The sequence below is a fragment of the Homalodisca vitripennis genome, chromosome 4, assembly GCF_021130785.1.
Source record: "Homalodisca vitripennis isolate AUS2020 chromosome 4, UT_GWSS_2.1, whole genome shotgun sequence".
Lineage (NCBI taxonomy): Eukaryota > Metazoa > Arthropoda > Insecta > Hemiptera > Cicadellidae > Homalodisca > Homalodisca vitripennis.
Window position 1 is genome coordinate 81,890,185 of NC_060210.1, and position 23,833 is coordinate 81,914,017.

The 23,833-nt window shown below is 35.8% G+C and overlaps 2 protein-coding genes across 4 annotated transcripts in view; both read right to left on the bottom strand.

Moving 5' to 3' along the window:
* Positions 1-23,833, bottom strand: part of LOC124359636 — a 73,388-nt gene that overhangs the window by 45,647 nt on the left and 3,908 nt on the right. The gene's annotated exons all lie outside the window — the stretch shown is intronic.
* LOC124359635 (zinc finger BED domain-containing protein 4-like) lies at positions 784-4,541 on the bottom strand. The gene has a single exon (XM_046812538.1). It carries the CDS (start codon positions 3,076-3,078, stop codon positions 1,687-1,689), a length of 1,392 nt encoding a protein of 463 aa, XP_046668494.1. The 5' UTR covers positions 3,079-4,541; the 3' UTR covers positions 784-1,686.

Sequence of the window (23,833 nt, forward strand, 5' to 3'; positions counted from 1 at the left end):
AGTACTTTCTAGTCACTGTATTATTAGCATTTGTAGCAGAGTTGTCGGATATCTTCATTGAGTAAGTATTTAAGTATTCAATGTCAGATTTAGTTGTAAGGCATTGCATTGACAGTTAAGCATCTTGTAGCATTGCTATTGTTATATCCAATTGTTTGTTTACTCGTTAAGTTTTTTGCTGTTTTCTTTTTTTTTTCTTAACATGTGCCATCAACTTGTTGTAAAGTGTAAATTGGTGTATTGCCGTTGGAATGTAAATAAATTGTGGCTAGTGTCTCCTTCTTAATTACATTAAACCTATTCTTTTAGAGGAAGGTATTCTTACATTTATCAATCAACCTTTATATTTATTCATGTCTGATTAAAGTAAAAGAGAATCTTTGTATCCGTTTGTTTAATAAACTACCTCTTAACAGTCATAACATTAGTGTTAGTACATTCAAATTAGTGATGTATAGATGGCTGTTATCTAGGCCTTTTTATAGTATAGATGAATATCTGACACCTTCTGTAATAGATGTTTCGTTTTAATTTTAATCCTATCCGTATTTTAGCCTACCTAAGTGTTCAAGTATTTTAACTATCTGTTATTGTACTATTTATTTATTTACTATTAAATCTTTTACCAATTTATTCCCTGATAAATCAGTTATTAATTTACGGTACTTTGGGATTATACCGACCACACCCAGACATGAATCGTTATTTGACATTTTGCTTCTACTGATTACTAGATTAGCGTAGAACAATATTTCGTCAATATAAAACAGGAATTGTCTTATCGCAAACCCCTCCCCACCCTCAGTCAGAGGTCAAAGTCGAGCGGTCTAGTAGATAACGCGATTGCAGATAGGGATGAGCATCGATGATGACCATCGATGTGTGGAAAACATCGACCTCTAAACATCGATGAACATCGGACCCAAACATCGATGTTTTTATAAAAACTTTGATATATTGTAAAAAAATTACATCGGATCCAAACATCAATGTTTTAGTAATAATTCTGTAGTTTCGTATAAAAGGATAGGTAAACCACAATTATACACACAATAAATTTAAATCAAACGTTATAAAAAAAGTATTTAATTTTGTCAAGTTATTAATACATATTACAAAGGCTATAGGATAGGCCTACACAAAATCATTCCCAGCTCCATAGCGTATCTTCAATAGAATGAAGGAAAACCACTTTGGAAATCATTTTCCCCTCTAGTCTGTTTCGGGCTTTGGTAACTCTCTGTCCCACTTTGGAAAGCAGATGCTCAGATGGAACTGACGTGGCCATTGTAATCAAATAGGTTTTGGCCAATTCTGCTAGTAGTGGATAGGTACTGGCCATCTGCTTCCAGAATAGCAAGGGTATTTGTTGAATTTTTTCAGCGGGGGCACCTGAAAACCAAATTACTATTGTAAAACTAAATAATTTTTTGATTAGCATGTTACGTGTTGTTACAATAAGTCACTTATATACAAATACGTCAAAACAACATACAATGACAATATTTGTAAATATCTGTATAATTGTATTGTCATTGTACTGATATTAAAATTGTACGTTGTTTTGACGTATTTGTATATAAGTGACTTATTGTAAAACTTTGTACAATTTATTTTTTACCGTACTTCAACCAACGTTTCTTTTACATTTTACAGAAGTAAACAAAATATGCTGGAGAGTATATATTAATTATATAAAACAAAACAAAGAAAACACGCAGGCTTACCTAAATACAATGAAAGCTCTGGATGTAGTCTTCGAGGTTCTCCACCCAGGTTTTTGTTGTTGTCATCTGGTTTCCTCCATTTCTTCTGGATCGTCTTGTTATGATCAAAGAATAGTCCCTTTGGCCTCTGCTCCAATTCAGAGTCGGAGGAGGACGAATCGGTTGCCAATCGCTTTGCAGACAGTTCCTTGTCCATATTTTTTATTTTTTTATCAATAAAACCAATATGCTTTGAATATGCTACATGATTTTCAAAGTACATTTTTTTGAAGCGGGGGTCTAAGATGGTAGCAACAGCCAAAAGATGGACTTGCTCAATATTACCAAATCTTGTATTGAATTGTTTCAAAATTTGTTTGTGGAACTCTTTTCCTGCATTAGTTTTTGGGTCCAAACAATCAAGCTTTTGCTTAGTTATGTGTGCAATTGGAATTGCCAAACTTCCTGTAACATAATATTGCCCACTAATCTCAGATGTTGCGGATTCCAGAGGGCGCAACACATCAACAATATCTGAGAACATTTCAATTTCCACAGCACTAAGCATAGGCGGTGCACTGGCGTGTTGATTGACAACTTGATTTACAAAAGGCCGGATCTCTAAAAATCTTTCTATCATATAAAAAACCGAGTTCCACCTGGTGGGTACAGATTGAACTGGTCTTTTGTCTGTTAATTTCCTCAACTCGTCACTTGCAACACCACTGTGTTTGAACCATGTCACAATTGATTTGACTTTACCAATCAAGACAGTTGCATCGTTACTGAGCTCAATCCCCTTCTCCGTAACTAAGTTTAAAGTGTGGGCAAAACCAGGTATGTGCCTATTTTTACCAAACGCAATTTCCACAGCAAGTGTTATATTCGCTGCGTTATCTGTAGCAACGGCGATGACATCCTCTTCACAAATATTCCATTCCAAACAAATTAACTTCAACTCATTAGCAATATTTTGTCCCGTGTGTCGCTCTTCTAACATAAAAACTCCGATTGTCCCACTAAATATTAACTTGTCTTGGTCTTCGTCATAAAAGTGTACCGTTAAACTTAGAAAACTACGGGTTTGGGGATCCATCCAAATATCTGTTGTTAAAGTGCATTTCTTTTTACTAAGTTTTTCTCTCATGATAGAAGCAATTAGCTCAAACTTATCATTAATAAGTCTTTTGATCGTAAACCTGCTCGGCACTTTATAGTGAGGAGCTACAGTTTTCATTAGTTTGTTGAAGCCAGTGTGCTCAACAATTGAAAAAGGCTGGCAGTCTTTGCAAATCATATACAAAATAGCTTGGGTTATTTTTTTGGTTTCTGTCACCACCTTCTCTAAAAGACTCAATCTTTTTGAATGCATTCGCTATCGTTGCTTGATAGGGCCTATGGTGTGGGTCTTTTCGTGTAGCCCCCACTGGACAAATAGATGATGACAAGCTTGGTTGACATTCCTTAACACTTTCAATAGACCCACTAGCTGCTGTCACATCATCCTTTAATGAAACCGAATGTGTTAATGAACCTGATGATGTTGAAGGGCCTTGTATGTTGTCTACCTTATTAACAAGTTTAGGCTGTTTAGGCTTACTGGAATCGATTTTTGTTTCAATAGATTTTTTAAATACAGAGAAAATATTTGGATGCCGACAAGTACCGCTTTGGTCAGCGTTTCGCACAAAATGCTGCCACAAAGCACTTTTAGATGGCATTTTAATATTTACAAATAGTATCAACAGCTACAGAATTTAACAGTCTCTAATAATCGTATGTGATTGGCAGCGCACTGTCACTAATACGACAGTAAGTAAACAACTAATTTCTAACACACTAACATTAACACGAACTAAACACTAACACGACTAACTTTAAACAACACAAAACTGAGCAGTCTGAGTAGTCACAGTACATACAGACAGTAACTGTAACTTAGGTTATGTTATTACGTTGCGAATGCGGCTGGAATGAGAGACCTTTCTCTCATTCTCCTTAGAAATAGACAAAGAAACGCGGGAACACAGTACAGTCACATACACAATCGCTCAAGTCAGTACTCGCTCGCTCGCCGAGCGCCAGTGTAGAGTGTATTGTACAGTACAGACAGAGAGTACAGTCGGGTCCGGGTCCTACGAGAATCTCCACTCCAATAGCGTACTAACAAAATTAGTTATTGTTTTGAGCGTTGGGGGTTTATTTTTTTAAACTTTCAAAGTGGTAAAAATAAAACTAACAATTCCGTTTTATATGAGGCTATAATACTATAGCAATATAAAACTGAAAAATATCGTGTACAGTAAAATTCTAATAACATCGATGCAAAACATTGATGTACGATAAACATCGTTAGCTCACCATCGATGGCAAAAACATCGAATATCGAAAGGAAAACATCGACTATCGATGCTCATCCCTAATTGCAGAGTCTCGCCGCCCGTTCAGCTGGTGCGTTGCTTTGTTGTACTTCCGTGTTTTACCTCTACATTTCTCCAAACACAAAAATTTAACAAAAACAAACATTCAATTCAATTCAACTTTATTCAAGACTCATACAATGTACACATACAGTATAAATACAGAATAGCGTCAACCATTACATTACAATATCCATTTAGTGATTACATAAATCATTAAATAAAGCAGTTTGCCTCAAAATGTTATTGAAATGATTTTACAATTCTGCTACTATTTACAATATGTCATATTAACTACTAAATTGTTGGATGAACTAAGTTACCTCAAAATATTCTTTAAATGAGTATACTGACTTTTCAATTAAAAATTATTTTAACTTTGTTTTAAATATACGTTTTTGGAAGAAATAACAAGAATTTGGATCCTATAGCAGTGGGTTTTTTATTAAAAAGTTCTAAGTTATGTTTTGGGATTGATGGATAATTTCTACGGCGAGTGTTATAATCATGATTTGCTCCTAATTTAGGTATACTATCTTCATTTGATTTCACAAGCATTATAGTTTGAAAAATATATAGACCATATATGGTAAGGATTCTTAATTTAGAAAAATGCTGTTTGACAGATTCATTGCGTTCCAAATTTAACATTATTCTAATAGCTTTTTTTTGTTGGTGAAGAATTCGGTCTAGATTTTTTGTTGTTGTAGCTCCATACATGTTTATACCATAAGACATGTGTGAATTGATTAGTGCAAAATAAATAGTTTTCAAGGTTTCAATATTACATACCCTTGACATTTGTCGTAGAGCATATAGACCAGAGGACATTTTATTTACTACGTGGTCAACATGTTTATCCCAACTTAAGTGTTGGTCCAATATTAGTCCAAGAAATTTTGAATTTTCTACTTGATTCAGTTTAGAATTTTCTAGATAAATATTTGGCTTTAATTTTGATCTAGTTTGTTTTGTACAGAATGAAATAAAATTCGATTTATTTATGTTTATTAGGAGATTTTTAGTGTCTGAAAATTCTTTTACAGTTGTATGACTTAGAGATGATTTAAGCTCAATTTCTTCTTGACTTTTACCTGAAATTGTGATGTTGGTATCATTAGTGTAGAGGCACACTGACCCATCCACCTGTATCACACCCGGCAACCCACTTAAATAGCAAAGAAACAGAAGAGGGCCAAGTATAGATCCCTGTGGGACACCATGTTTTATAGTTTGAAGGTTTGAATAAAAATTTTGTGTATATTTATATTTGCTGTTTAAATAACTAAAACTATTTTGAATTTGAATACATTGTTGTCGGTTTTTTAAATATGATTTGAACCATGTTCCTTACTCTTAATATTTAAATTGTAAAGTACCTTAAGTAATTCATCATGGGACACACTGTCAAATGCTTTGGAATAGTCAAGGAAGATTCCAATGACTTTTTCATTCCTGTCAACCAAATCTATTATTAATTCAATGAAATTAACACCTGCAGTTATCGTAGATTTTTGTGGTCGGAAATGTTGCTGATCATCCAATATGTGATTACTTTCCAGGTAATCCAAAAGTTGATTATATACTACTTTTTCAAAAATTTTAGAAAACACAGGTAATAAAGATATAGGTCTGTAACTTGTTGGACTATTTAAATCCCCCTTTTTATAGAGTGGAACAACTTTAGCAATTTTTAATTTGGATGGGAAAAGGCCAGATATTAATGATGAATTGATTATGTGGGTTAATGGTTTGGAGATTAGCGGAAAAGACTGTTTAATGAGGGTGATTGGTATATCATCAATTCCTGTTGAGAATTTGTTTTCAAAAGCCATTACAATCGCTTTTAAAATTCTTTCATCAACCTCTTTAAATTTGAAAAAAATTGAGGCTTGAGGCGGTTTTTCATGACCCGATTGATTAACAAAATCTTTCTGAATATTTGGAAGCACAAATCTATCAACAACATTTATAAAAAAATCATTAAATATATTACTAACAAGAATTGGGTCTGATATGGATGTGCCATCCCTGACTAATTGTATGTTATCAGTGATCTTGGCGCCATTGTTGATTTCAGATTTGATAATTTTCCAAGTTGATTTCGACTTATTTGTAGATTTCTTAATTTTACTGTCAAAAAACCTTTTTTTGTCGTTGTTTATTTGCATTTTATTTTCAATTCTGAATTTTCGGATTTTTTCGGACTGATGGTGAAAACTTTCAGTCCACGTAGCTCCTGAACCATTAGAGATATAGAAAAACTTTCAGAAGCAAAAATGTCTTATTTTGTAGAGTAGAATCTAAAAACAACATAAAATACAGGGTGTTCCATAAAAGATTTTAAAGTTGGCCACCATATTGGAAAATGGCGGCCATCTTCAAAAAATTAGAAAGTGTATTCCTGAGTGAAACTTAAAATTGAGCAAGTTCCAAATTTAAAGTGTGGTGCTAAGTCATGTAATTAAAAAGTTAGCTATTGGATCACTTTAAAAAACTCACCCTGTATATATATATATATATATATATATATATATATATATATATATATATATATATATATATATTATATACATGTCATGGCCAGATGTTTTTAATTTCTTAGTTGTAATATTAGTGAGGAAGTTATCTATGCTGGTTTCTGACTCGGAGGTAACTCTAGTAGGAAAATTTACTTTATAAACTAAGTTATAAGAATTTAAAATACTAACAAAGTTCCTATATGTATTGTCTTTGTTCAACACATTGATGTTAAAATCTCCTGCTATGATAATATTCTTGAATTTATCATTTAATGTATTACATAACAAATCAAGTCTACCTAGAAAAGATTCAGGTAGCCCTTGCTGTGGGGATCTATAAATACATGCTAAAATAAATTAAAATGTATTTACAGTAATTTCTGATAAGCAACATTCAAATTCTTTTTCGGCTGTAAGATCTTGGACTTCAGGAATTAATAAGTTTTTACTTTTAATGTTACTTCTAACTAAGATCAATACACCACCACCAAGTGAGATAGACCTTGTAAAAAAGGAACATATTTTATAATTTGGAATATTTAGATACAGGATTTCTGCTTCAGTCATTTTATGTTCAGATATTGCTACTACATCTGGTTGGATTTCTTCTAAATTAATTTTTAATATATTAATACGTGATGATAAGTGTTGAACATTTTGATGTAATATTTTAAATGGTTGAAGTTGAATGTTGTCAAAATTTTGTTTATTTTTGGAATTCAGTTTGATATTGGTTTCAGTATATTTTAAATGATGGTAGTTTTTCATCCCTGATAGTGTAAAATGATTACCGTTACTTGAACTTAATAGTGCATTATTATGAGCCAGATCAATAACATTCAAACTATTATATCTATATGCAGAACAGTTTTCATTGTCATAAAAGTTTAGTTTAAACCTGATAAAGATGAACAAAAATCACTGACACCATATTGCCCATGATTCACCTCACTTTCACCAGACACTGCTTCCAAGTGTTGTTTGGATTGGAAATCAAGATGATCCTGATGTAGGGCCATCTCCTTGTCTCCTTGTGGTCCTAGGTTTGTAGTTATGGTTGATGGCAGTGGTTGAGGTGAAGAGGTCTCAGGCTGCATGTGATCAACAACAAACGATGATGGTGTAGCTTGTGGTTACTTTGACAAAATATTGTATTTTAAATCAGTGATAAATTCATCATATGTTAAGCCATTCCATAATACTCTGGAGGACCACTGGTTGTACAATATGATGTCCACAGAAGCTCCAGAAAGGTGATGAAATTTCATTATTTTGGTTACAAAGTGTTCTATGGATATTTTATCACGAACGCAACCCATAGCCGAACATATAAGCCTTGTAAAACCTCTTCTCTTAAAATCAATTGAGAAATCCTCAAAAGCTTTATCATAGTCAAACAAAGTCTGTTTATTTTTGTATTTATCCTTTGTAATCAATGAATAGATTCCAGCTCAATCAGGGATTTGTTGATAAGCAAGGTGACTGGTTATGCAGTTTGAAGCAAGTGGTCTTCCAAATTGTTGTTTAAAAATCACTGCAACACCAGCAGTCATCTGTCGCTCATCCTCAAAGTCGCCAGAAATACAGTGTGCAAACGCAGTTTTTTCACAGTCTCTTTATGTTCAGTAATTATTCCAGTCATGTTCTTTTCTATTATTTTTACTGGAGGTTGAACTCTATCATACTTGAAATGTAATTCTTGACTGTTCCACCAAGTAAGGGCTTTTAAAATAATGCGAGCCAGTTTTGCTGTGCCTTGCATGTTTAAGTGCAGACCATGGACAGTATAGTGTTGTCGTCCCAAATGATTAAGATTAATAATGTAAACTCCATCAATCCTGGCAGCTATCTCCATGATGTAGTTATTTACTTTTTGTATTTGATCGTTTTCCGGACAATTAAGAATTTTGTCGTATCGATTAGGTACAGTACATAAGAAAACAGGTCTGGTTACAGTAAGCACTTTTAGTTTACTTTCTAAACTCTCATAGATTTCATTAAAGTTTTCTTTAAGACTATCATTTCTTCCACCAAAAACTACTAAAGGGCTACTTTCTTCATCAATTTTAGCTGAGTCGATGACTTGCAGAAAAGTTGTGTTTGGTCTGACATAGCCAAAAGCATTTACTCTTCCTTCACACAGTTCTGTATTTTTTGGAGCAAGATTTTTACCTTGGCTGTCAGAGCAAATTGTGACGTTGGTTTTAAAACTTTCTATTCTACTGGCTTTTTGAGATTTTTTGTGTGTTTTAGAGTTGTTTGTTTTTTTAATGTTATGAAAAATATGCTCTGAGAAATTCATTTTCAGTTTGGGTTTATTACGGTTTACAACTCTTGGTTTCTGAATTGCACTTCCAGATTTAAATTTGTTTTCTTTTTCACACTTACCATGCTTTACCATCATTAATGAAACAACAGCATTGTTACTGATTTTATACAATTTATACAATTTCATACAATTTCATTACCAAACTAAAACTAAACTCTTTATTGAAAAAACACTCAAAACTTGTTTTTATTCTTGATCACACTCCGCCACCCAAAATGCGAGAGCCCGCGCTGATGTCGACGAAAGAAAAATATCCCTCGAGATAGTACCTATCAGTACAATATCAAATTCTAGAGGGGCTGATCAGAAATATAAATTGAATTGTAATGGAAAGGCAATTATGTACCGTGCAAATCGTGTGATGCCGCGCCCTGCCCTAATCGGGATTCTCGAGAAAGATAAGATAACAGCGACAACAATACCTGGAAATGCTTGTAATTTTGTAATTAAACAGTTGTTTTTTCGTTTTATCATGTTTGTTTCTATAAATTTATATTTTTGTGTTCTTCATACTGATGTGGTCGGTATAATCCCAAAGTACCTAATTTACTTTTGTTGAATCTGTTAATACATGTATTTATTGTTGATTTTCCATGCTTAGTTAAACGTAAGCTTCTTTCATCCTGGCCAGTCAGGTTTTTCACTTTAATCAACATTTAATTTAGAATATTGTGAGCTAATATTTTATTGAAACTTTGGTGACGATGTCAATGCAATTTAATGATGTTATGATGACTAATAAAGAATCTATTGTATCCAACTTATGTAACTCGACTCTATTACATATCTTGAAGATATTGTAAATACAGGAATTTTGGTTTGATTTAACTGAGATATAGCCTGCTTTTCCTCTTCATGGGATCTTAACAGAAGGCGGCCTACCCCTAACCTTACAAATCGTGATTATCCTGTCGCTTCGGAAGCAAGGGCAAATGTCATTTTAGGACTAAATGCAATAAAAGATTACTCAGCTTCTTGTTGTAAGTAGACAAAAAAACCTTAGGGTTGAGTGAATAAAAAATATTTAACATTCATAGATTAGCAGTTTCATTGTTATTGTGATATTATTTAAATATTTAAAAGCTGAGCACAAAGTAAAAGGAGGTAATGAAGTTTAAAATTGTTTTTTAGATACAGCAAAACCAAACAAACAATAGTTAGAATATAATTTAACTCCCGGTTAAACCTCACAGGATTTTCTCCTCAAATATATGCTCTCGAAAAAAGAGTTAAATGTCACACAAATTCTCAACTCGTTTTTAAACACATGTATGTACCAAATTCAAAACATAAATAACTTCTTCTTAATCTAAACCATGTTTCATAGGTCGAAAAACACATTTTTGACATGTTAGTAGTGCGCACAATCTAGATTAATAAACAATTCATGAACATATAACATTATTGATGTTTTTTATTTGTCATTAAACAGTATATTAAACTCTCCTTAGAACCTAATTAAAATTATAAAAATATTTGAAAGTAAAAATCATTATTTTTATTTAATTATCAATATGGTCCCTGGAGATACGCTTTCCGGAACTTAAGGTCCATTATTTGTAAAAGTCAACGTAACAAAGAATTTTAATTAAAAAAATATAGTGAAAGGAGTTTTTTCACACGCCTTTTTCAGTTTAGAGCAAGTATACATCTGCTTCTGTGTTAATACCAATTTAAATTTTTATGTTTTCAATAAACACTATATAAGTGCGGTCTAGCTATTTATTATTTCCATTATGTAGCTTTTCCATTATCATGTATTATTAGTATCATATTATATCATTGTTAGCTTTTCATGTGTTTTTATTGCAAATCAGTGTAAATGTATTGTTTGTACTGCTGTCACAACTTCATGTGGGTCTGTTTATTCCACTGACTGCTAGAACTGTACTCTTTCATGGTTCCTACATTCCTTGATACAATCTTAATCGTCAAATAGAAAGCAAGCTATAATAGTGAATAATGATACTTCTAACTTTGAAAGTGTGTTGTCAGGTGTTCCCCAGAGTTCAATCCTAGATATTTCCTTTTTATGGTCTGTATCAACTACCTGCCCTTTAATATCCCAATAATGTCCATTCTATATGCAGACGACAAAAATGATTGGCTGAAGTAAAGAGATCACAGGTTTAGAGGATTTTTTTGTTTTAACCTATTCAACAGTATCCAAAAATATTTGTCCATTTGCTTTTTGAACACGTAGTCTAACTTTTTTCCTATGAAAATGCATGATTTAGATATTATTTAAAATAAATACTAATAAAAGTACAATTATTTTCAGTTGTTACCAAAAAATGTCCACAGGTTATTGTGGTCAAAAACTTGGGTTACAATACCTAGACTACAAATAAACAATGTCTCGAAAGATTATTAATAAACTTTAAAATTTTGTCCAGGTGAAAGGAACTACCAACTGGACTATTAAGCAGTTTTGTGTACAATATAGATGGATATAAATTCAGACAAATTTCTATACTAAAACAAAAATATCTACATGGACAAAATCTATCATAAGAGGTCTGTCCAAAAAGTATCCGACCGCCGACCAGTAGGCGGCCGCGGCGTAACCGACCGGCTCGAACCGGTTATTGGAGGGGAGGGGCGAGCCTACTCCTTCCCATATTAGGCATTGAATACGATCCAGAAACTTAGTGAGTCACAGCGCTCTGTTCCGTACAATACTGTCATGTGTGCGTCGCATTTCAATATGACTGAACGTGTCGAGCAGCGCATTTGCATTAAATTTTTCCAAAAACTTGGCCATTCAGCATCAGAGACGATTACTATGATACGAAAATTTTATGGTGACGTGTCTATGGGCGATACACAAATAAAAGAGTGGTTTAGGCAGTTTTAAAATGGCCACATATCAGTGGAGAGTGATGACCGATTTGGCAGGCCATCAACGGCAATTAATGCAGCAATTAATGAAAACCGTCGATTGACTGTCCAAGAGCTGGAAGAAGATTTAGGAATACCAAAATCATCAGTTTGTAACATTTTATACGAAGATTTAAAAATGAACCGTGTTTTGGCAAAATTTGTTCCTCAGCTGCTGACAAAAGACCAAAAGAACTGTCGACTTGAAATCGCACAGGACAATCTGGATTTGATAAAAAGTGACCCAGGGCTATTTAAAAAAGTTATTACTGGTGATGAGTCATGGGTTTATGGCTACGACCCTGAAACAAAGGCTCAAAATTCACAGTGGAAAACTCGCGAAGAGCAACGGCCAAAAAAAGCAAGACAAAGTCGAAGCAATGTCAAGACAATTTTTTTGACCAGGATGGCGTTGTTCATCACGAATATGCTCCAAGAGGCCAGACAGTGAATAAGGAGTATTATCTTGAGGTCCTAAGACGGCTACGAGATGCAGTGCGAAGGAAACGACCTGAACTGTGGACAAGCCGTGACTGGATCCTGCACCACAACGCGCCAGCTCATTCCTCAAATCTTATTCAGCGTTTTTTGGTCACACACGACATCAACCAACTACGACAGCCTCCCTACAGTCCTGACATAGCTCCTTGTGACTTCTGGCTATTTCCGAAATTAAAAATTCCTTTGAAAGGAAAAAGATTTGATGATGTTGAACAAATAAAACAAAATGAGACTAAGGACCTGTTAGCCATTCCGCAAAATGAATTTCAGGAGTGTTTCCGGAAGTGGGAGGAGTGTTGGAATAAGGTAGTGGCTTGTGGAGGGGAGTACTTTTAAGGGGACCAGATTGCCGTTGCCGCAGATTAACGTCAGTTCTACAACAAAAAGCGGCACAGGTGCTGGAATTCTGGGAGTGAGACCATGTAGGGAGCTGGTGATCCCTATGGGTCCGTATCCAACAGTTCTTCAAGTGGAGGTCGTAGCTATTATGGAATGTGCTTGTGAGAATTCGTCTGCGATGTAGGAGCAAGACGATTAATATTTTCACGGACAGTCAGGCAGCTTTGATGGCGCTGGACTCTTGCGTGATCAAATCCAAACTGGTTTGGGATTGCTATCAGGCCGTTTCCTCCATTGCCAGAATCAACAATGAGACTGTTTGTTGGGTTCCTGGTCATGAGGGGATTCTTGGGAACGAAAGAGCTGATGTCCTAGCCAACCGGGGCTCAGCGACAATTATGAAGTTCTGCGGTGTTCCAAGGTGTGAATCCTCTAATGTTGTCTCGAAATGGATTCGCGCGGAGCATGAGAGAAGGTAGAGGTTGCATCCGGGCTTGAGAATGAGTAGAATGGTATTACAGTCACCTTCCTCCAGGGTGGCTTCGGACCTTCTCTCATTAAATAGATCAATGTCTTCTCAGGTTATTGGTCTCATTACGGGGCATGGTCACCTGAGGAAGCATCTTCACAGAGTCGGCATCCTTCAGGAGGATCCGCTCTGTAGAAGGTGTAATGAGCAGGAGGAAACTGCTGAGCATCTGCTCTTTGATTGCCCTGCAATAGCAAGGGAGCGGTATGCCATCTTTGTTAGTTTGGACAGGGGTGGTTAATTTTCCCAGGAGGACTTGATAGGTTGTTTTCGGCGGTTTGTGGAATTGCTGAAATTGTAGACTGGTGGGCCTCATGGTGTGTTTCCGGGGTGCGCAAAAAGCCCTTGAGGCTTAAGTGCATGGCAGTAGGCCCCACCAAGGGGAAAAAAAGTCAGTTCATACCAGACGTCAAAGTCGGATACTTTTTGGACACACCTCGTATAAACCATTCTATAAAAAATATCCAAGATAAAAAGTATGGAATAATTAAAACATCTTTACAAAAATCTCAAAGAAACCTTCTATGAATAACATTAAGATCCTACAACAGCATCACCTGCCCATGTAGCTCCATCAGAGTATCCTCTTTATATTAAAATACTCCTTTCTGTGAGGCTCCTTCCACATCTTTTGATAATTTATTGTAGATCCCACAACCTCCACTGGCAGTCTCCAAATATGTATATAAGACCACCTCCAAGGTTTAACCTTTAAAATTAGTGATAAAGTGCTTATATATTCAAAGCACTTAATACATCATATTAATTAAAAATTAATAATACAACATATTACATTATTAGACATCTTACTATATATATACGGAATATTTTTAGCTGTTTCACAAAATAACTTTTCAGTACAAATATATTTTCTCATATCCTCAGTTTTTCTAATCAATTCAATAATTTTCTCTATTTTCAATGTCTTAATCATTGGTTATTTTTTGCTTCATTAAGTAATTCTTCCAGTATTTGGATGACAAATTGGTTCCATATTTTAAATTACACTTCTCAAAACAAAATATCATGTTTACTTGAAATATATTTGCCAGTGCCATTCCCACATTGATGATCAGAAGCATTTGTGACCTCTTAGGCGAAGGGGTTCTATTATCCTAATCTCACACCATAGTTAGCTAGTGCTCAAATATTAAAATCAGCTTAGTATTTAACAGTTTACAGTATTTATCCAATAAGCTGGGTTTTCAAGAGAAATATTTACTTAGGATAATCCTGGGAAGGAAAAGTTTTTATTGTTTGTAAATTAAGCGTACATAAAGGCAATTCCCAAGTTTGATCAAAACTGGATTAGTCTATGTACTCAATCTAGGGGCGTTTCAACCTGTACAATTTTTCCATCTCATAAGCCTACAACCTTTACTTCCCTTAGTGTGAGGTAATCAGATCATGTTGAATGCACAAGAAAGTACAAATGCCTCTGACCATCCTTGCAGGCTTCAGCCACCCCGCACTGCTTACACAAATAAAATAATGCCCATTGAGATAGTCCAGTTCATAAATTTAAGTTCAGACTGTTAGCACTCCTAGCTTGATGGGTATTGCATCAACTAATTAAATAGAGTAAGGATAAATTTACTTTTATACATCTAATTGCCATTACATACAGGACTGATATATATATATGTGTGTGTGTGTGTGTGTGTGTGTGTGTGTTTATTTATTAAATTTGTATAAGTGACAATAGCATGATCTGAGCTTGAATTTGGTACTATCTCGAGGGATGATTTTCTTGTTATGCCAGAGGTTAGGGGTGGCGCCTTAAGACACCACCGAAACTCGCACTGATAACCAGAGACATGTCCGAACAGTACTTTCCCAACCTCCAAAAAGTTGGACAATCTGAGATCGGATAAGCACTGATCGGATATGCCCCTGGCCATCAGTGTGGGCTTTGGTGATGCCTTCAGCGTAACTCCACACTTCTGGCAAGAAAAAAAAACAACCCTCAATATAATACCCAAATTTAAGCTCAGCTCAGATCCTGTGAGCGCTCACAATCTTTAACTTTGATACTGCTAGTAAAATATTTATGATAACCTAATCCAAACCTATCTAATTATATAGTCTGATAATTTTAATACACAAATTTTACAATAATACAAAACCAACTATGGTCTAGACTTACATATCAAAGAAACCTTACAATATTTATAATTTGTTCAGCTTGATATCAATAAGTAACCCCTTTGGTGACATTGAGAAAAGAATTCTCCCCATGTGTTACCAGGAGCCAAACCCTAATGTTGAAGCTACTTAACACGTTCACTGCTGCGGGCGCACATGCGCGCTTGGCGTATGCTCGCCCGATGTGCTGCAGGCGCACTTGCACGCTTCGTGCAGCATCGTGGTTGTCCGCCATTTTCATATCCAGCTGACAGTTTCGTGGGATTATGGGTAATGCAAACTTTTTGGTTAGGTTGTTGGCTGTGCTACTGTGTGATTCGTTTGCAGTTTGCTTACAATTCAGTGTCAGTACAAATACTGAAAATGAGTGATGAAGAAGCGGGCCCAAACGATCTCGTACAGTGAATAAGTACATTGATGTAAACAATCTTTCAGTGAGTGAATTGGACGAGTTGTATGTGGATTCCGGTGAAGATTTTTACTCAGAGAATGAAGATGAATATGTGCCAGAACAAGACTCAAACAGTGAATCTGAAGATGATTTTGAGCAAACATTGAACATTTGGTTTTTGAAGATCCACAAATTGAATCAGAGATTTTAGAGCCTGATATTGGTAATGTTAACACTAACTATGACATACAAGATGAGGCTTGTGATGAGAACCAAACTGAGAATCAACCTGTAAGACGTAGGCCTAGGCCTAGACGTGCGGATAGGCTACCTCAGGTAAAATGGAATGAGCAAATCAATCTTGTTAATTTACACCATACCAGACCAAATGAACTACTTGTACGTTTGCCAGGGGATGGCACACCTATTGATTATTTTAATTTGATAGCTGACGAGAATTTCATGCAAAATATTATTGACATGACAAACAATTATGCCTCTGAAATTTTTTTCACTAATGCAGACTTGGCAGTACATTCCCGTATAAATAAATGGAAGGACTTGAAAATGAATGAATTCAAGGTTTTTCTAGGAATACTCCTTCACAGGGGAAATATCATCATTCCACGTATAAATGATTATTGAAAAACAGATCAATTGTTCAAAAATATCATTCCTGACTACATGAGTCGTGATCGTTTCTTGATCATTTTGTGTTGCTTACATTTTTGCAACAACAATGAAGAAAATGATGACCGGCTTTTCAAGATTCGAATGACTGTTGATCATTTTAATGACAAAATGAAAAATGTGTACTATCCGGGAATGAAACTTAGCCTAGACGAGGCTATGGTACTGTGGCGAGGACGTTTGTTTTTTAGACAGTACATAAAAAATAAACGCAACAAGTATGGTATAAAAATTTATACCCTCACTGAACCAAATGGACTCGTCCTCAACACTCTGATTTATACTGGCCAACAAGATGAATTGGGTGGCAAAGGTCATACTAGTAAAGTGGTGAAGCACTTAGTAGAGGGGAAAGAAAACAATGGCCATGCAATTTACATGGACAATTTTTACAATTCCCATGACCTGTCAAAATCTCTTCTAGAAAAGGGCATATACTGCACAGGAACATTGCAAGCAAACCGGCAACAAAACCCTCCAGATGTTATAAAGAAGAAGTTGCGGAAAGGAGAAACCATTGCTCAGTACTCAGAGGACCATGTTATGGTAGGAAAATGGCAAGACAAGAGGACAGTGATATATATTTCTACTGAACACAGCAATGAACTTACTGATACAACAAACAAACGTGGAGCTAGAGTGCAAAAACCTTTGCCCATAATTAAATACAATACATAGATGTCAGGGGTAGATAGAAAGGATCAATTGATGGCCTACTATCCCTGTGAGCGTAAAACGTTACGTTGGTACAAAAAGCTTGGTACCTGCAGATGATGATAATAAATGGATATTTGCTATGCAATAAATATCGGCACAAAAATGATTCTGTATGATTACAGACTTGTTGTTATCAAAGCTCAATTGGCCAATAAACCCCGCTTAGCTTTAGCTCTAAGCCCCAAGGAAAAGGATCATTTCCCATCTAAATGTCAAACAGGTAAGATACAGTTATATGAAAATGAAAATGAAATATGCCTTTATTCAAGAGGCGGAGTTAGGGCTATTTAGCCCTCTCTACCACTCAACCTCACATAATATACAGATATATATATATACATATTTACATTTAATGACCTTAAAACTATAACAAATTCCATTTTAAATTTAAATTTAACCAAAATATATACTACTATGTAATAATTAAAAATCAAATTTATCAGCTGAATATGTAGAAAATTTTCAAACAAAGATAAATTAAAACTTAAATTAACAATTTACTTTTTAAATAATTTCTTGTTATTGCTACATTCATTCTCTCAAACACACAGCCTGACCACAAGCACCGCCATCCGCCACCCCTACAGACCGCCCAGCAACAAGTCCCTGACCCCCGCCCCAAAACGAGCCCGATCTTCTATAATACGGATATCATCAGGAAGAGAGTTCCAGAGGCGACATGCCTGAACAGTGAACGACCTACTGAAGAAGTTCGATCGATGAACAGGAATTGAGAGTAACGTGGATCCCCTTCTCGTAGGTCGCTCACTTATATCGGAAATAAATTTGAAATTTTCGGACAGTTAAACAGGTGACTTGTTTCTGATAACTGAATGTAGAGTTGAAAGAATGTGAAGTTGGCGAAGTTGTTGAAGTTTCAGGAGTGATAGCTGTTTGAAAAATGGAGTCACATGCTCATAACGTCTGAGATTGAAAATAAATCTGATACAATAGTTTTGAGCACGTTGAAGCCTGTCCGAAAGCTCAACAGTCATGTCACTGATCACAGCGTCATAGTAGTTGAAGTGTGGCAGTATGAGAGTTTTAACCAGCATAACCTTGACACTGAATGGTAGATATAAAGCAAAACGCTTTAAACTGTGAATGCCAGCAAATACTCTATTACACGTTATCGTAACCTGGTCATTCCACTTAAGACTTGAGCTCATAGTAAGACCAAGATTTTTTAATTTGTTTTGAAAATTTAGTACGTGGTTATTGAGTTCAAGTTTTGGTGCAACGTTGAAGTCCAAACGGTCCATCAATCTTGGGTTTCCCAATACCATTGCCTGCGTTTTGTCTTCATTTAATTTCAGCCCATGTTTATTTGCCCAACAAGCAATTGATTCAATGTCTTGATTGAGTAGAACCATAAATGTGCTCAATTCATCAGGCAAACAGTGTACGTAAATTTGTAAATCATCGGCATAAAGATGAAACTTAGAGTGCCTTATAATAGATGTGACGTCATTAATATAAATTGAGAACAATAGGGGTCCAAGAACAGAGCCCTGTGGAACACCCCGTGTTACGGCTTTCCATTCAGATATTTTTTCCCTTTCTTTGACACATTGCTGTCGCCCAGTAAGATACGATTTGACCCAGTTAACACACTCATCGGAGAAACCATACTTCTTCAATTTGATGAGGAGAAGGGGGTAATAAACACAGTCGAAGGCTTTGGAAAAGTCAAAAAGCAGTAAAATGGTGATTAGTCTCTTGTCCATTGCCAATCTGATATCATCGGTGATTTTAATTAGGGTTGTGGTGGTGCTGTGATTAGGCCTGAATCCAGACTGGTATTTAGATAAGATGTTATAGGTATTCAGATAAGATGAAATTTGTTGATGTACCACTCTTTCAAGGCATTTGGAGAGACAAGGGAGAATACTGATTGGACGTAGGTCAGAAGGGGATTGCGGATTAGACACTTTTCTCAACGGACGAACTAGAGCATGCTTCCAGGTTAAGGGAAAGACAGAGGAATTTAAAGAATAATTGAAAATGACTACTAAAACAGGAAGGGTGATTGGCAATGTATCTTTCAGAAAGCGCAAAGGTATGTTGTCAGCCCCAACTGCGTTGCTGGTCATCCTCGCGAAAGCAGCAAGCACATCAGCCTCACTCACAGGTGTGAAAGAAAACTGGCGGCCAGCAGCCTCTCGAGGAGCAGCCTCCAGCTCAGCAAAATAATCGCTAGCTGCAGATATATTAACAGGGATATTAATAAAGTAATCATTTATAATATTGAGGTCAAACGGAACAGGTGGACTGATATTGGATTTACCCACACCAAGGTCTTTAATTTTACTCCACAGTGATTTAGTGGACTGAGGCTCTGAAAGTGTTGTGTGGTAAAATCTAACTTTGGCGTTACGGATTTGCTGCTGCGTGTGATTCCTAAGACGTTTATATGCCTCCCAATCTTGAGTGGATTTAGAACGTTTAGCTTTTCTGAAGGCGGAATCCCTTTGCTTTTGCAAATTTCTTATGAAATCATTCATCCATGGAGAGGGGGCTTTGGTTACTCTTTTAGTTATGATTGGGGCATGTTTATCAAATAAATTAGTAAGTAAAGCATTAAATTTGATAACCATTTTGTCTACATTATTGGCAGTGGTTACTTCATGCCAGGGTAAAGCAGCAGCATCTGTGAGAAGTGAAGCATGATCTATGTCCCTGTATCTGCGATATTTGATAATATTGGGCTTATTTTTGGGGGTATGGAGTTTATAGGCACAAAAAATGAGATCATGCTTTGAAAGTCCAGGGGCAGGAAATTGTCCGTGGTGTGCAACGTGGGTCGGGTCGGAAACAGCCATAATGTCAAGCCACGTGTCGGTTGTAGCAGTGTGATGAGTGGCCTGAAGTGGTAGCAGAGACATGTTACATGACTGAAACATTGTGGTCAAAAAGGTTTTTTCATATGTGGTAGGCCCTAACAAATCGGAGTTAAGATCGCCCATGACAATGACATGACTGTAACGAGCCATAAGATCGATGAGTGTGTGTTCAAATTCAGCAAGATGGCCGGTATTGGGGGCCCTATAACATGCACCAACTAAAACATGCGTCCCGTTGACACTGACATCCAAAAACATAAATTCAGGCCGTCCCTCTCTAGATGTATCAGATGAGAATAAGATGGAAGTAGGAAACTGAGACTTGACATAAACTGCGACTCCACCACCACGTTTGTGTAGACGGTCGTTCCTGAAAATATTGTAGCCAGCTAAATTAATGCTCTTGTCGCTTGTGGTTGGTTTTAGCCAAGTCTCAGAGACCAAGATAATGTCGGTATGTAATGGCTCAAAAATGGAACGAAATTCGTCAATATGACTAAACAGTGATTGTGCGTTAACGTGTGCTGCCTTGAGGAAATTGTTGTAGGGAGCGAGAGAATGGCAGAGAAGCGCGGGCAGGGACGGCGGAGAGGCGCGCCCGCTCGGGGCGGGGCTGTCAGAGCCGTGCACGGCGGCGAGCAGAGGCGCGACGACACTGCAGGCGGCGACCATTAAGCAAATTAATACCATATTACTGAAAATAAAACCCACTTTGTTCATAACTTTTTTTTATAGCAAGTTACATAAACTCTTTAATTTCAGGAAATAATGGCAAAATGAGGAAAAAGTGTAGGAACTGCAAATCCAAGGGCAAAAGGATGGATACAATTTATCACTGCCTAGCTTGTCCCGGCTATCCCGGACTATGTTTGGCATGTTTTACGGAGTACCACAAATGAAGTGCCAGTTCCTAAATTCAGATGTCAAATTCAAGGATTTGTTGTACATATATTTTACTGTAAATATTTAAAATACATTTGTGTAAATTATAGAATGTTTTATTTTGATTTTCCATTTGTCAAACTACGGGTATTTTACAAAATCTATACCACGATTTTGTTCATAAGAGAACAAAATTACATTTTTGACCAAAAATGTTATCAATCGTAATTAGTTGTTACATAAACTGGCTAATAATAGAATATCCAAAGACGAAATTTTGGTAGTCATGGTGAAATAAACATGGACGCACAAATTTGCTTTCAGCATATGACAATGAAAACTCTAGGTCATGTGCTATGGACGCACATGTGCATCCATCATATATCAATGTATATATATTGTGAGAATGACATATACATGATATTATATATAAATACTAATCAAGAGTGCAGCAATACTAATATGTGCAGCACATGGGGAAAGACTGCACATACTTGGGCAGCAGTGATTTGTTTAAGTGGCTTCAACATGTGGGTTTGGCTCATGGTAACCCATGCAATGAATTCTTTCCTCCATTTCACAAAAGAAGCATTGGTTACTCATTGATATCTAGCTGGGCATTAATATTGTTTCTTTGGTATCCAAGTCTTGGCCGTAGTTGGTTTTGTATTGTTAATGTTAAATTTGAGTTTTTTTTAATTATAATGTACAAGATTCTTCTCGTTTCCGTATATTATTAAAACTTATTATGTATGATTTGTACATATTAAAGTTAGAGGTACTTTGGGATTATACCGACCACACTAGTATGAGGAACAAAAAAAAACGAAAAAACAACTCTTTAATCACAAAATTACAAACTTAAAACGATTATCAATTATTAATGGGTTTCCTGTGACGCCCAAAATGCAGCAATATCACGTAGGAGTGCGTGTAGTAGATTTCCGCCTTCAGCCGCAACTGCCGACCGCCACATGTATTCAGCTAGGTATGAGTCAAGATGGTGTCGTGCTGTTCCTCGTTGTTTTTTATTGCGCCATTTAGCTCAACCCCACATTCGCTCAACCTGTTGAGTATTGGCACCAGTTTCCGGGTCGACAAAATTGTAGCGATGGTTAACGGTGAAATGTTCAAATCCTGCTGCTTCTAATTCGGCCGTTTTGTAACCTCTCCAACAATCCGAAACAATTATACTTCCTGGTTCAACGTGGAGTTGAATTTGTTCCATCAAGGTTTTAGCTCCACGATTCGGAACTTGAACCAAAAATCTGCCTCCAGTTTCCTGGCATAAACCCCCAAATATCCACTGTTGCGGCAAGACACGTCCCGCATTATTTTTCCGTTTGGTAAACAAACTTTCGACAATACGGCCAACTCCTCCAATCCTACCACTGTTTTTTTGTTCCACAGAGAACGCACACACCTCACGATAGATAGAAAAAGCACAATCTATGTTGTTCAACTTGTCGATGTGATCTAGTATTATATGTATGTACATTTTTCCCTATTGTAGTTTTATTATTTAAAAGTATAAATTTTATTGTCTCAAAAATATATAAGCTATACACTGTAAAAATCTTCAATTCTGAAAATATATGTTTAACAGAGTCGGATTGTTTCAAATGGAGCATAATCTTTAAGGCCCGTTTTTGTTGGATTAAGATTCTGTCCATATTTCGTTTTGTTGTTGTGCCATATATACAAATACCATAAGAAATGTGGGAGTGGATTAAGGCGTAGTAAATAGATTTTAATGTTTCTATGTTACATGATAGTGCCATTCTTCTTAGAGCATAAAGGCCACTTGATGTTTTGCGCATAACAAGATTTACATGCTCATCCCACGTTAAGTTTTCATCTATAACTAATCCTAGAAATTTAGTTTCTTGTACTTGGTCCAGTATCTTATTTTCGACAAATACTGTGGGCCGTAATTTATTCTTAGCTTGCTTTGTTGAGAAGGAAATAAAATTAGATTTACTAGAATTCAAAAGGAGATTTTTACTGTCCAAAAAGTCTTTTACCAACGACAAGCCAATGTGAGAGGAAATTTCTATTTGCTCTTCACTTTCCGCAGTTACAATTATGTTTGTGTCATCTGCATAAAGGCAAACTTTATTATCATTGCCCCATACTACTCCAGGTAGACCTTTCAAATACATAGGAATAGTAATGGGCCCAATATAGACCCCTGGGGGACACCATAGTGAACAGTTAAAAGACGAGAAGCATATTTTTCCTTATATCTAACTTTTGCATTTTCTTTATAATGATTAATTTCAACAAATTGTTTTCTTTCTGACAGGTATGATTTAAACCATGTCAATTCTGTACTTTTCACTCCAAGAGTATAAAGTACATTCAGTAACTTACTGTGTTCAACACTATCGAAGGCCCTTGACAAATCCAGAAAAATGCCAATTATTTTTTGCCCTCTATCAACAGATTCAATTATTGATTCAATAAACTCAACTCCTGCCGTTGTAGTAGACTTACTGGACCTAAAGCCATGTTGTTGTTTATCTAATAGCTCATTAGTTTCGAGATAATTAGAAAATTGACTATATACTACTTTTTCTAAAATTTTTGAGAATACTGGAAGTACCGATACTGGTCTATAGCATTTCACATCCTCTAAATTACCCTTTTTAAATATAGGTATAACTCGGGCTATTTTAAATTTATCTGGAAATATACCTGAGATTAGGGAATGATTGATTACATGAGTTAACGGAATACAAATAAAAGGCAAAGCTGCCTTTATAATTGTAATAGGAATGTCATCGTATCCTGAAGAGTACTTATTATCGAAGGATGTTATTATTTTTGCAATTTCATTTTCTGTTACCATTTTGAATTGAAATTTTGTGTTGACTTGACTAACATTTAATAAAGTAGCTTTTGCCGAGTGCTCAATGTTTGGGATTACTAGATCTTTA

Bases quoted from the DNA above. Each gene is read 5' to 3' on its own strand.
- LOC124359635 (XM_046812538.1), bottom strand. From the start codon at position 3,078: ATGCATTCAAAAAGATTGAGTCTTTTAGAGAAGGTGGTGACAGAAACC.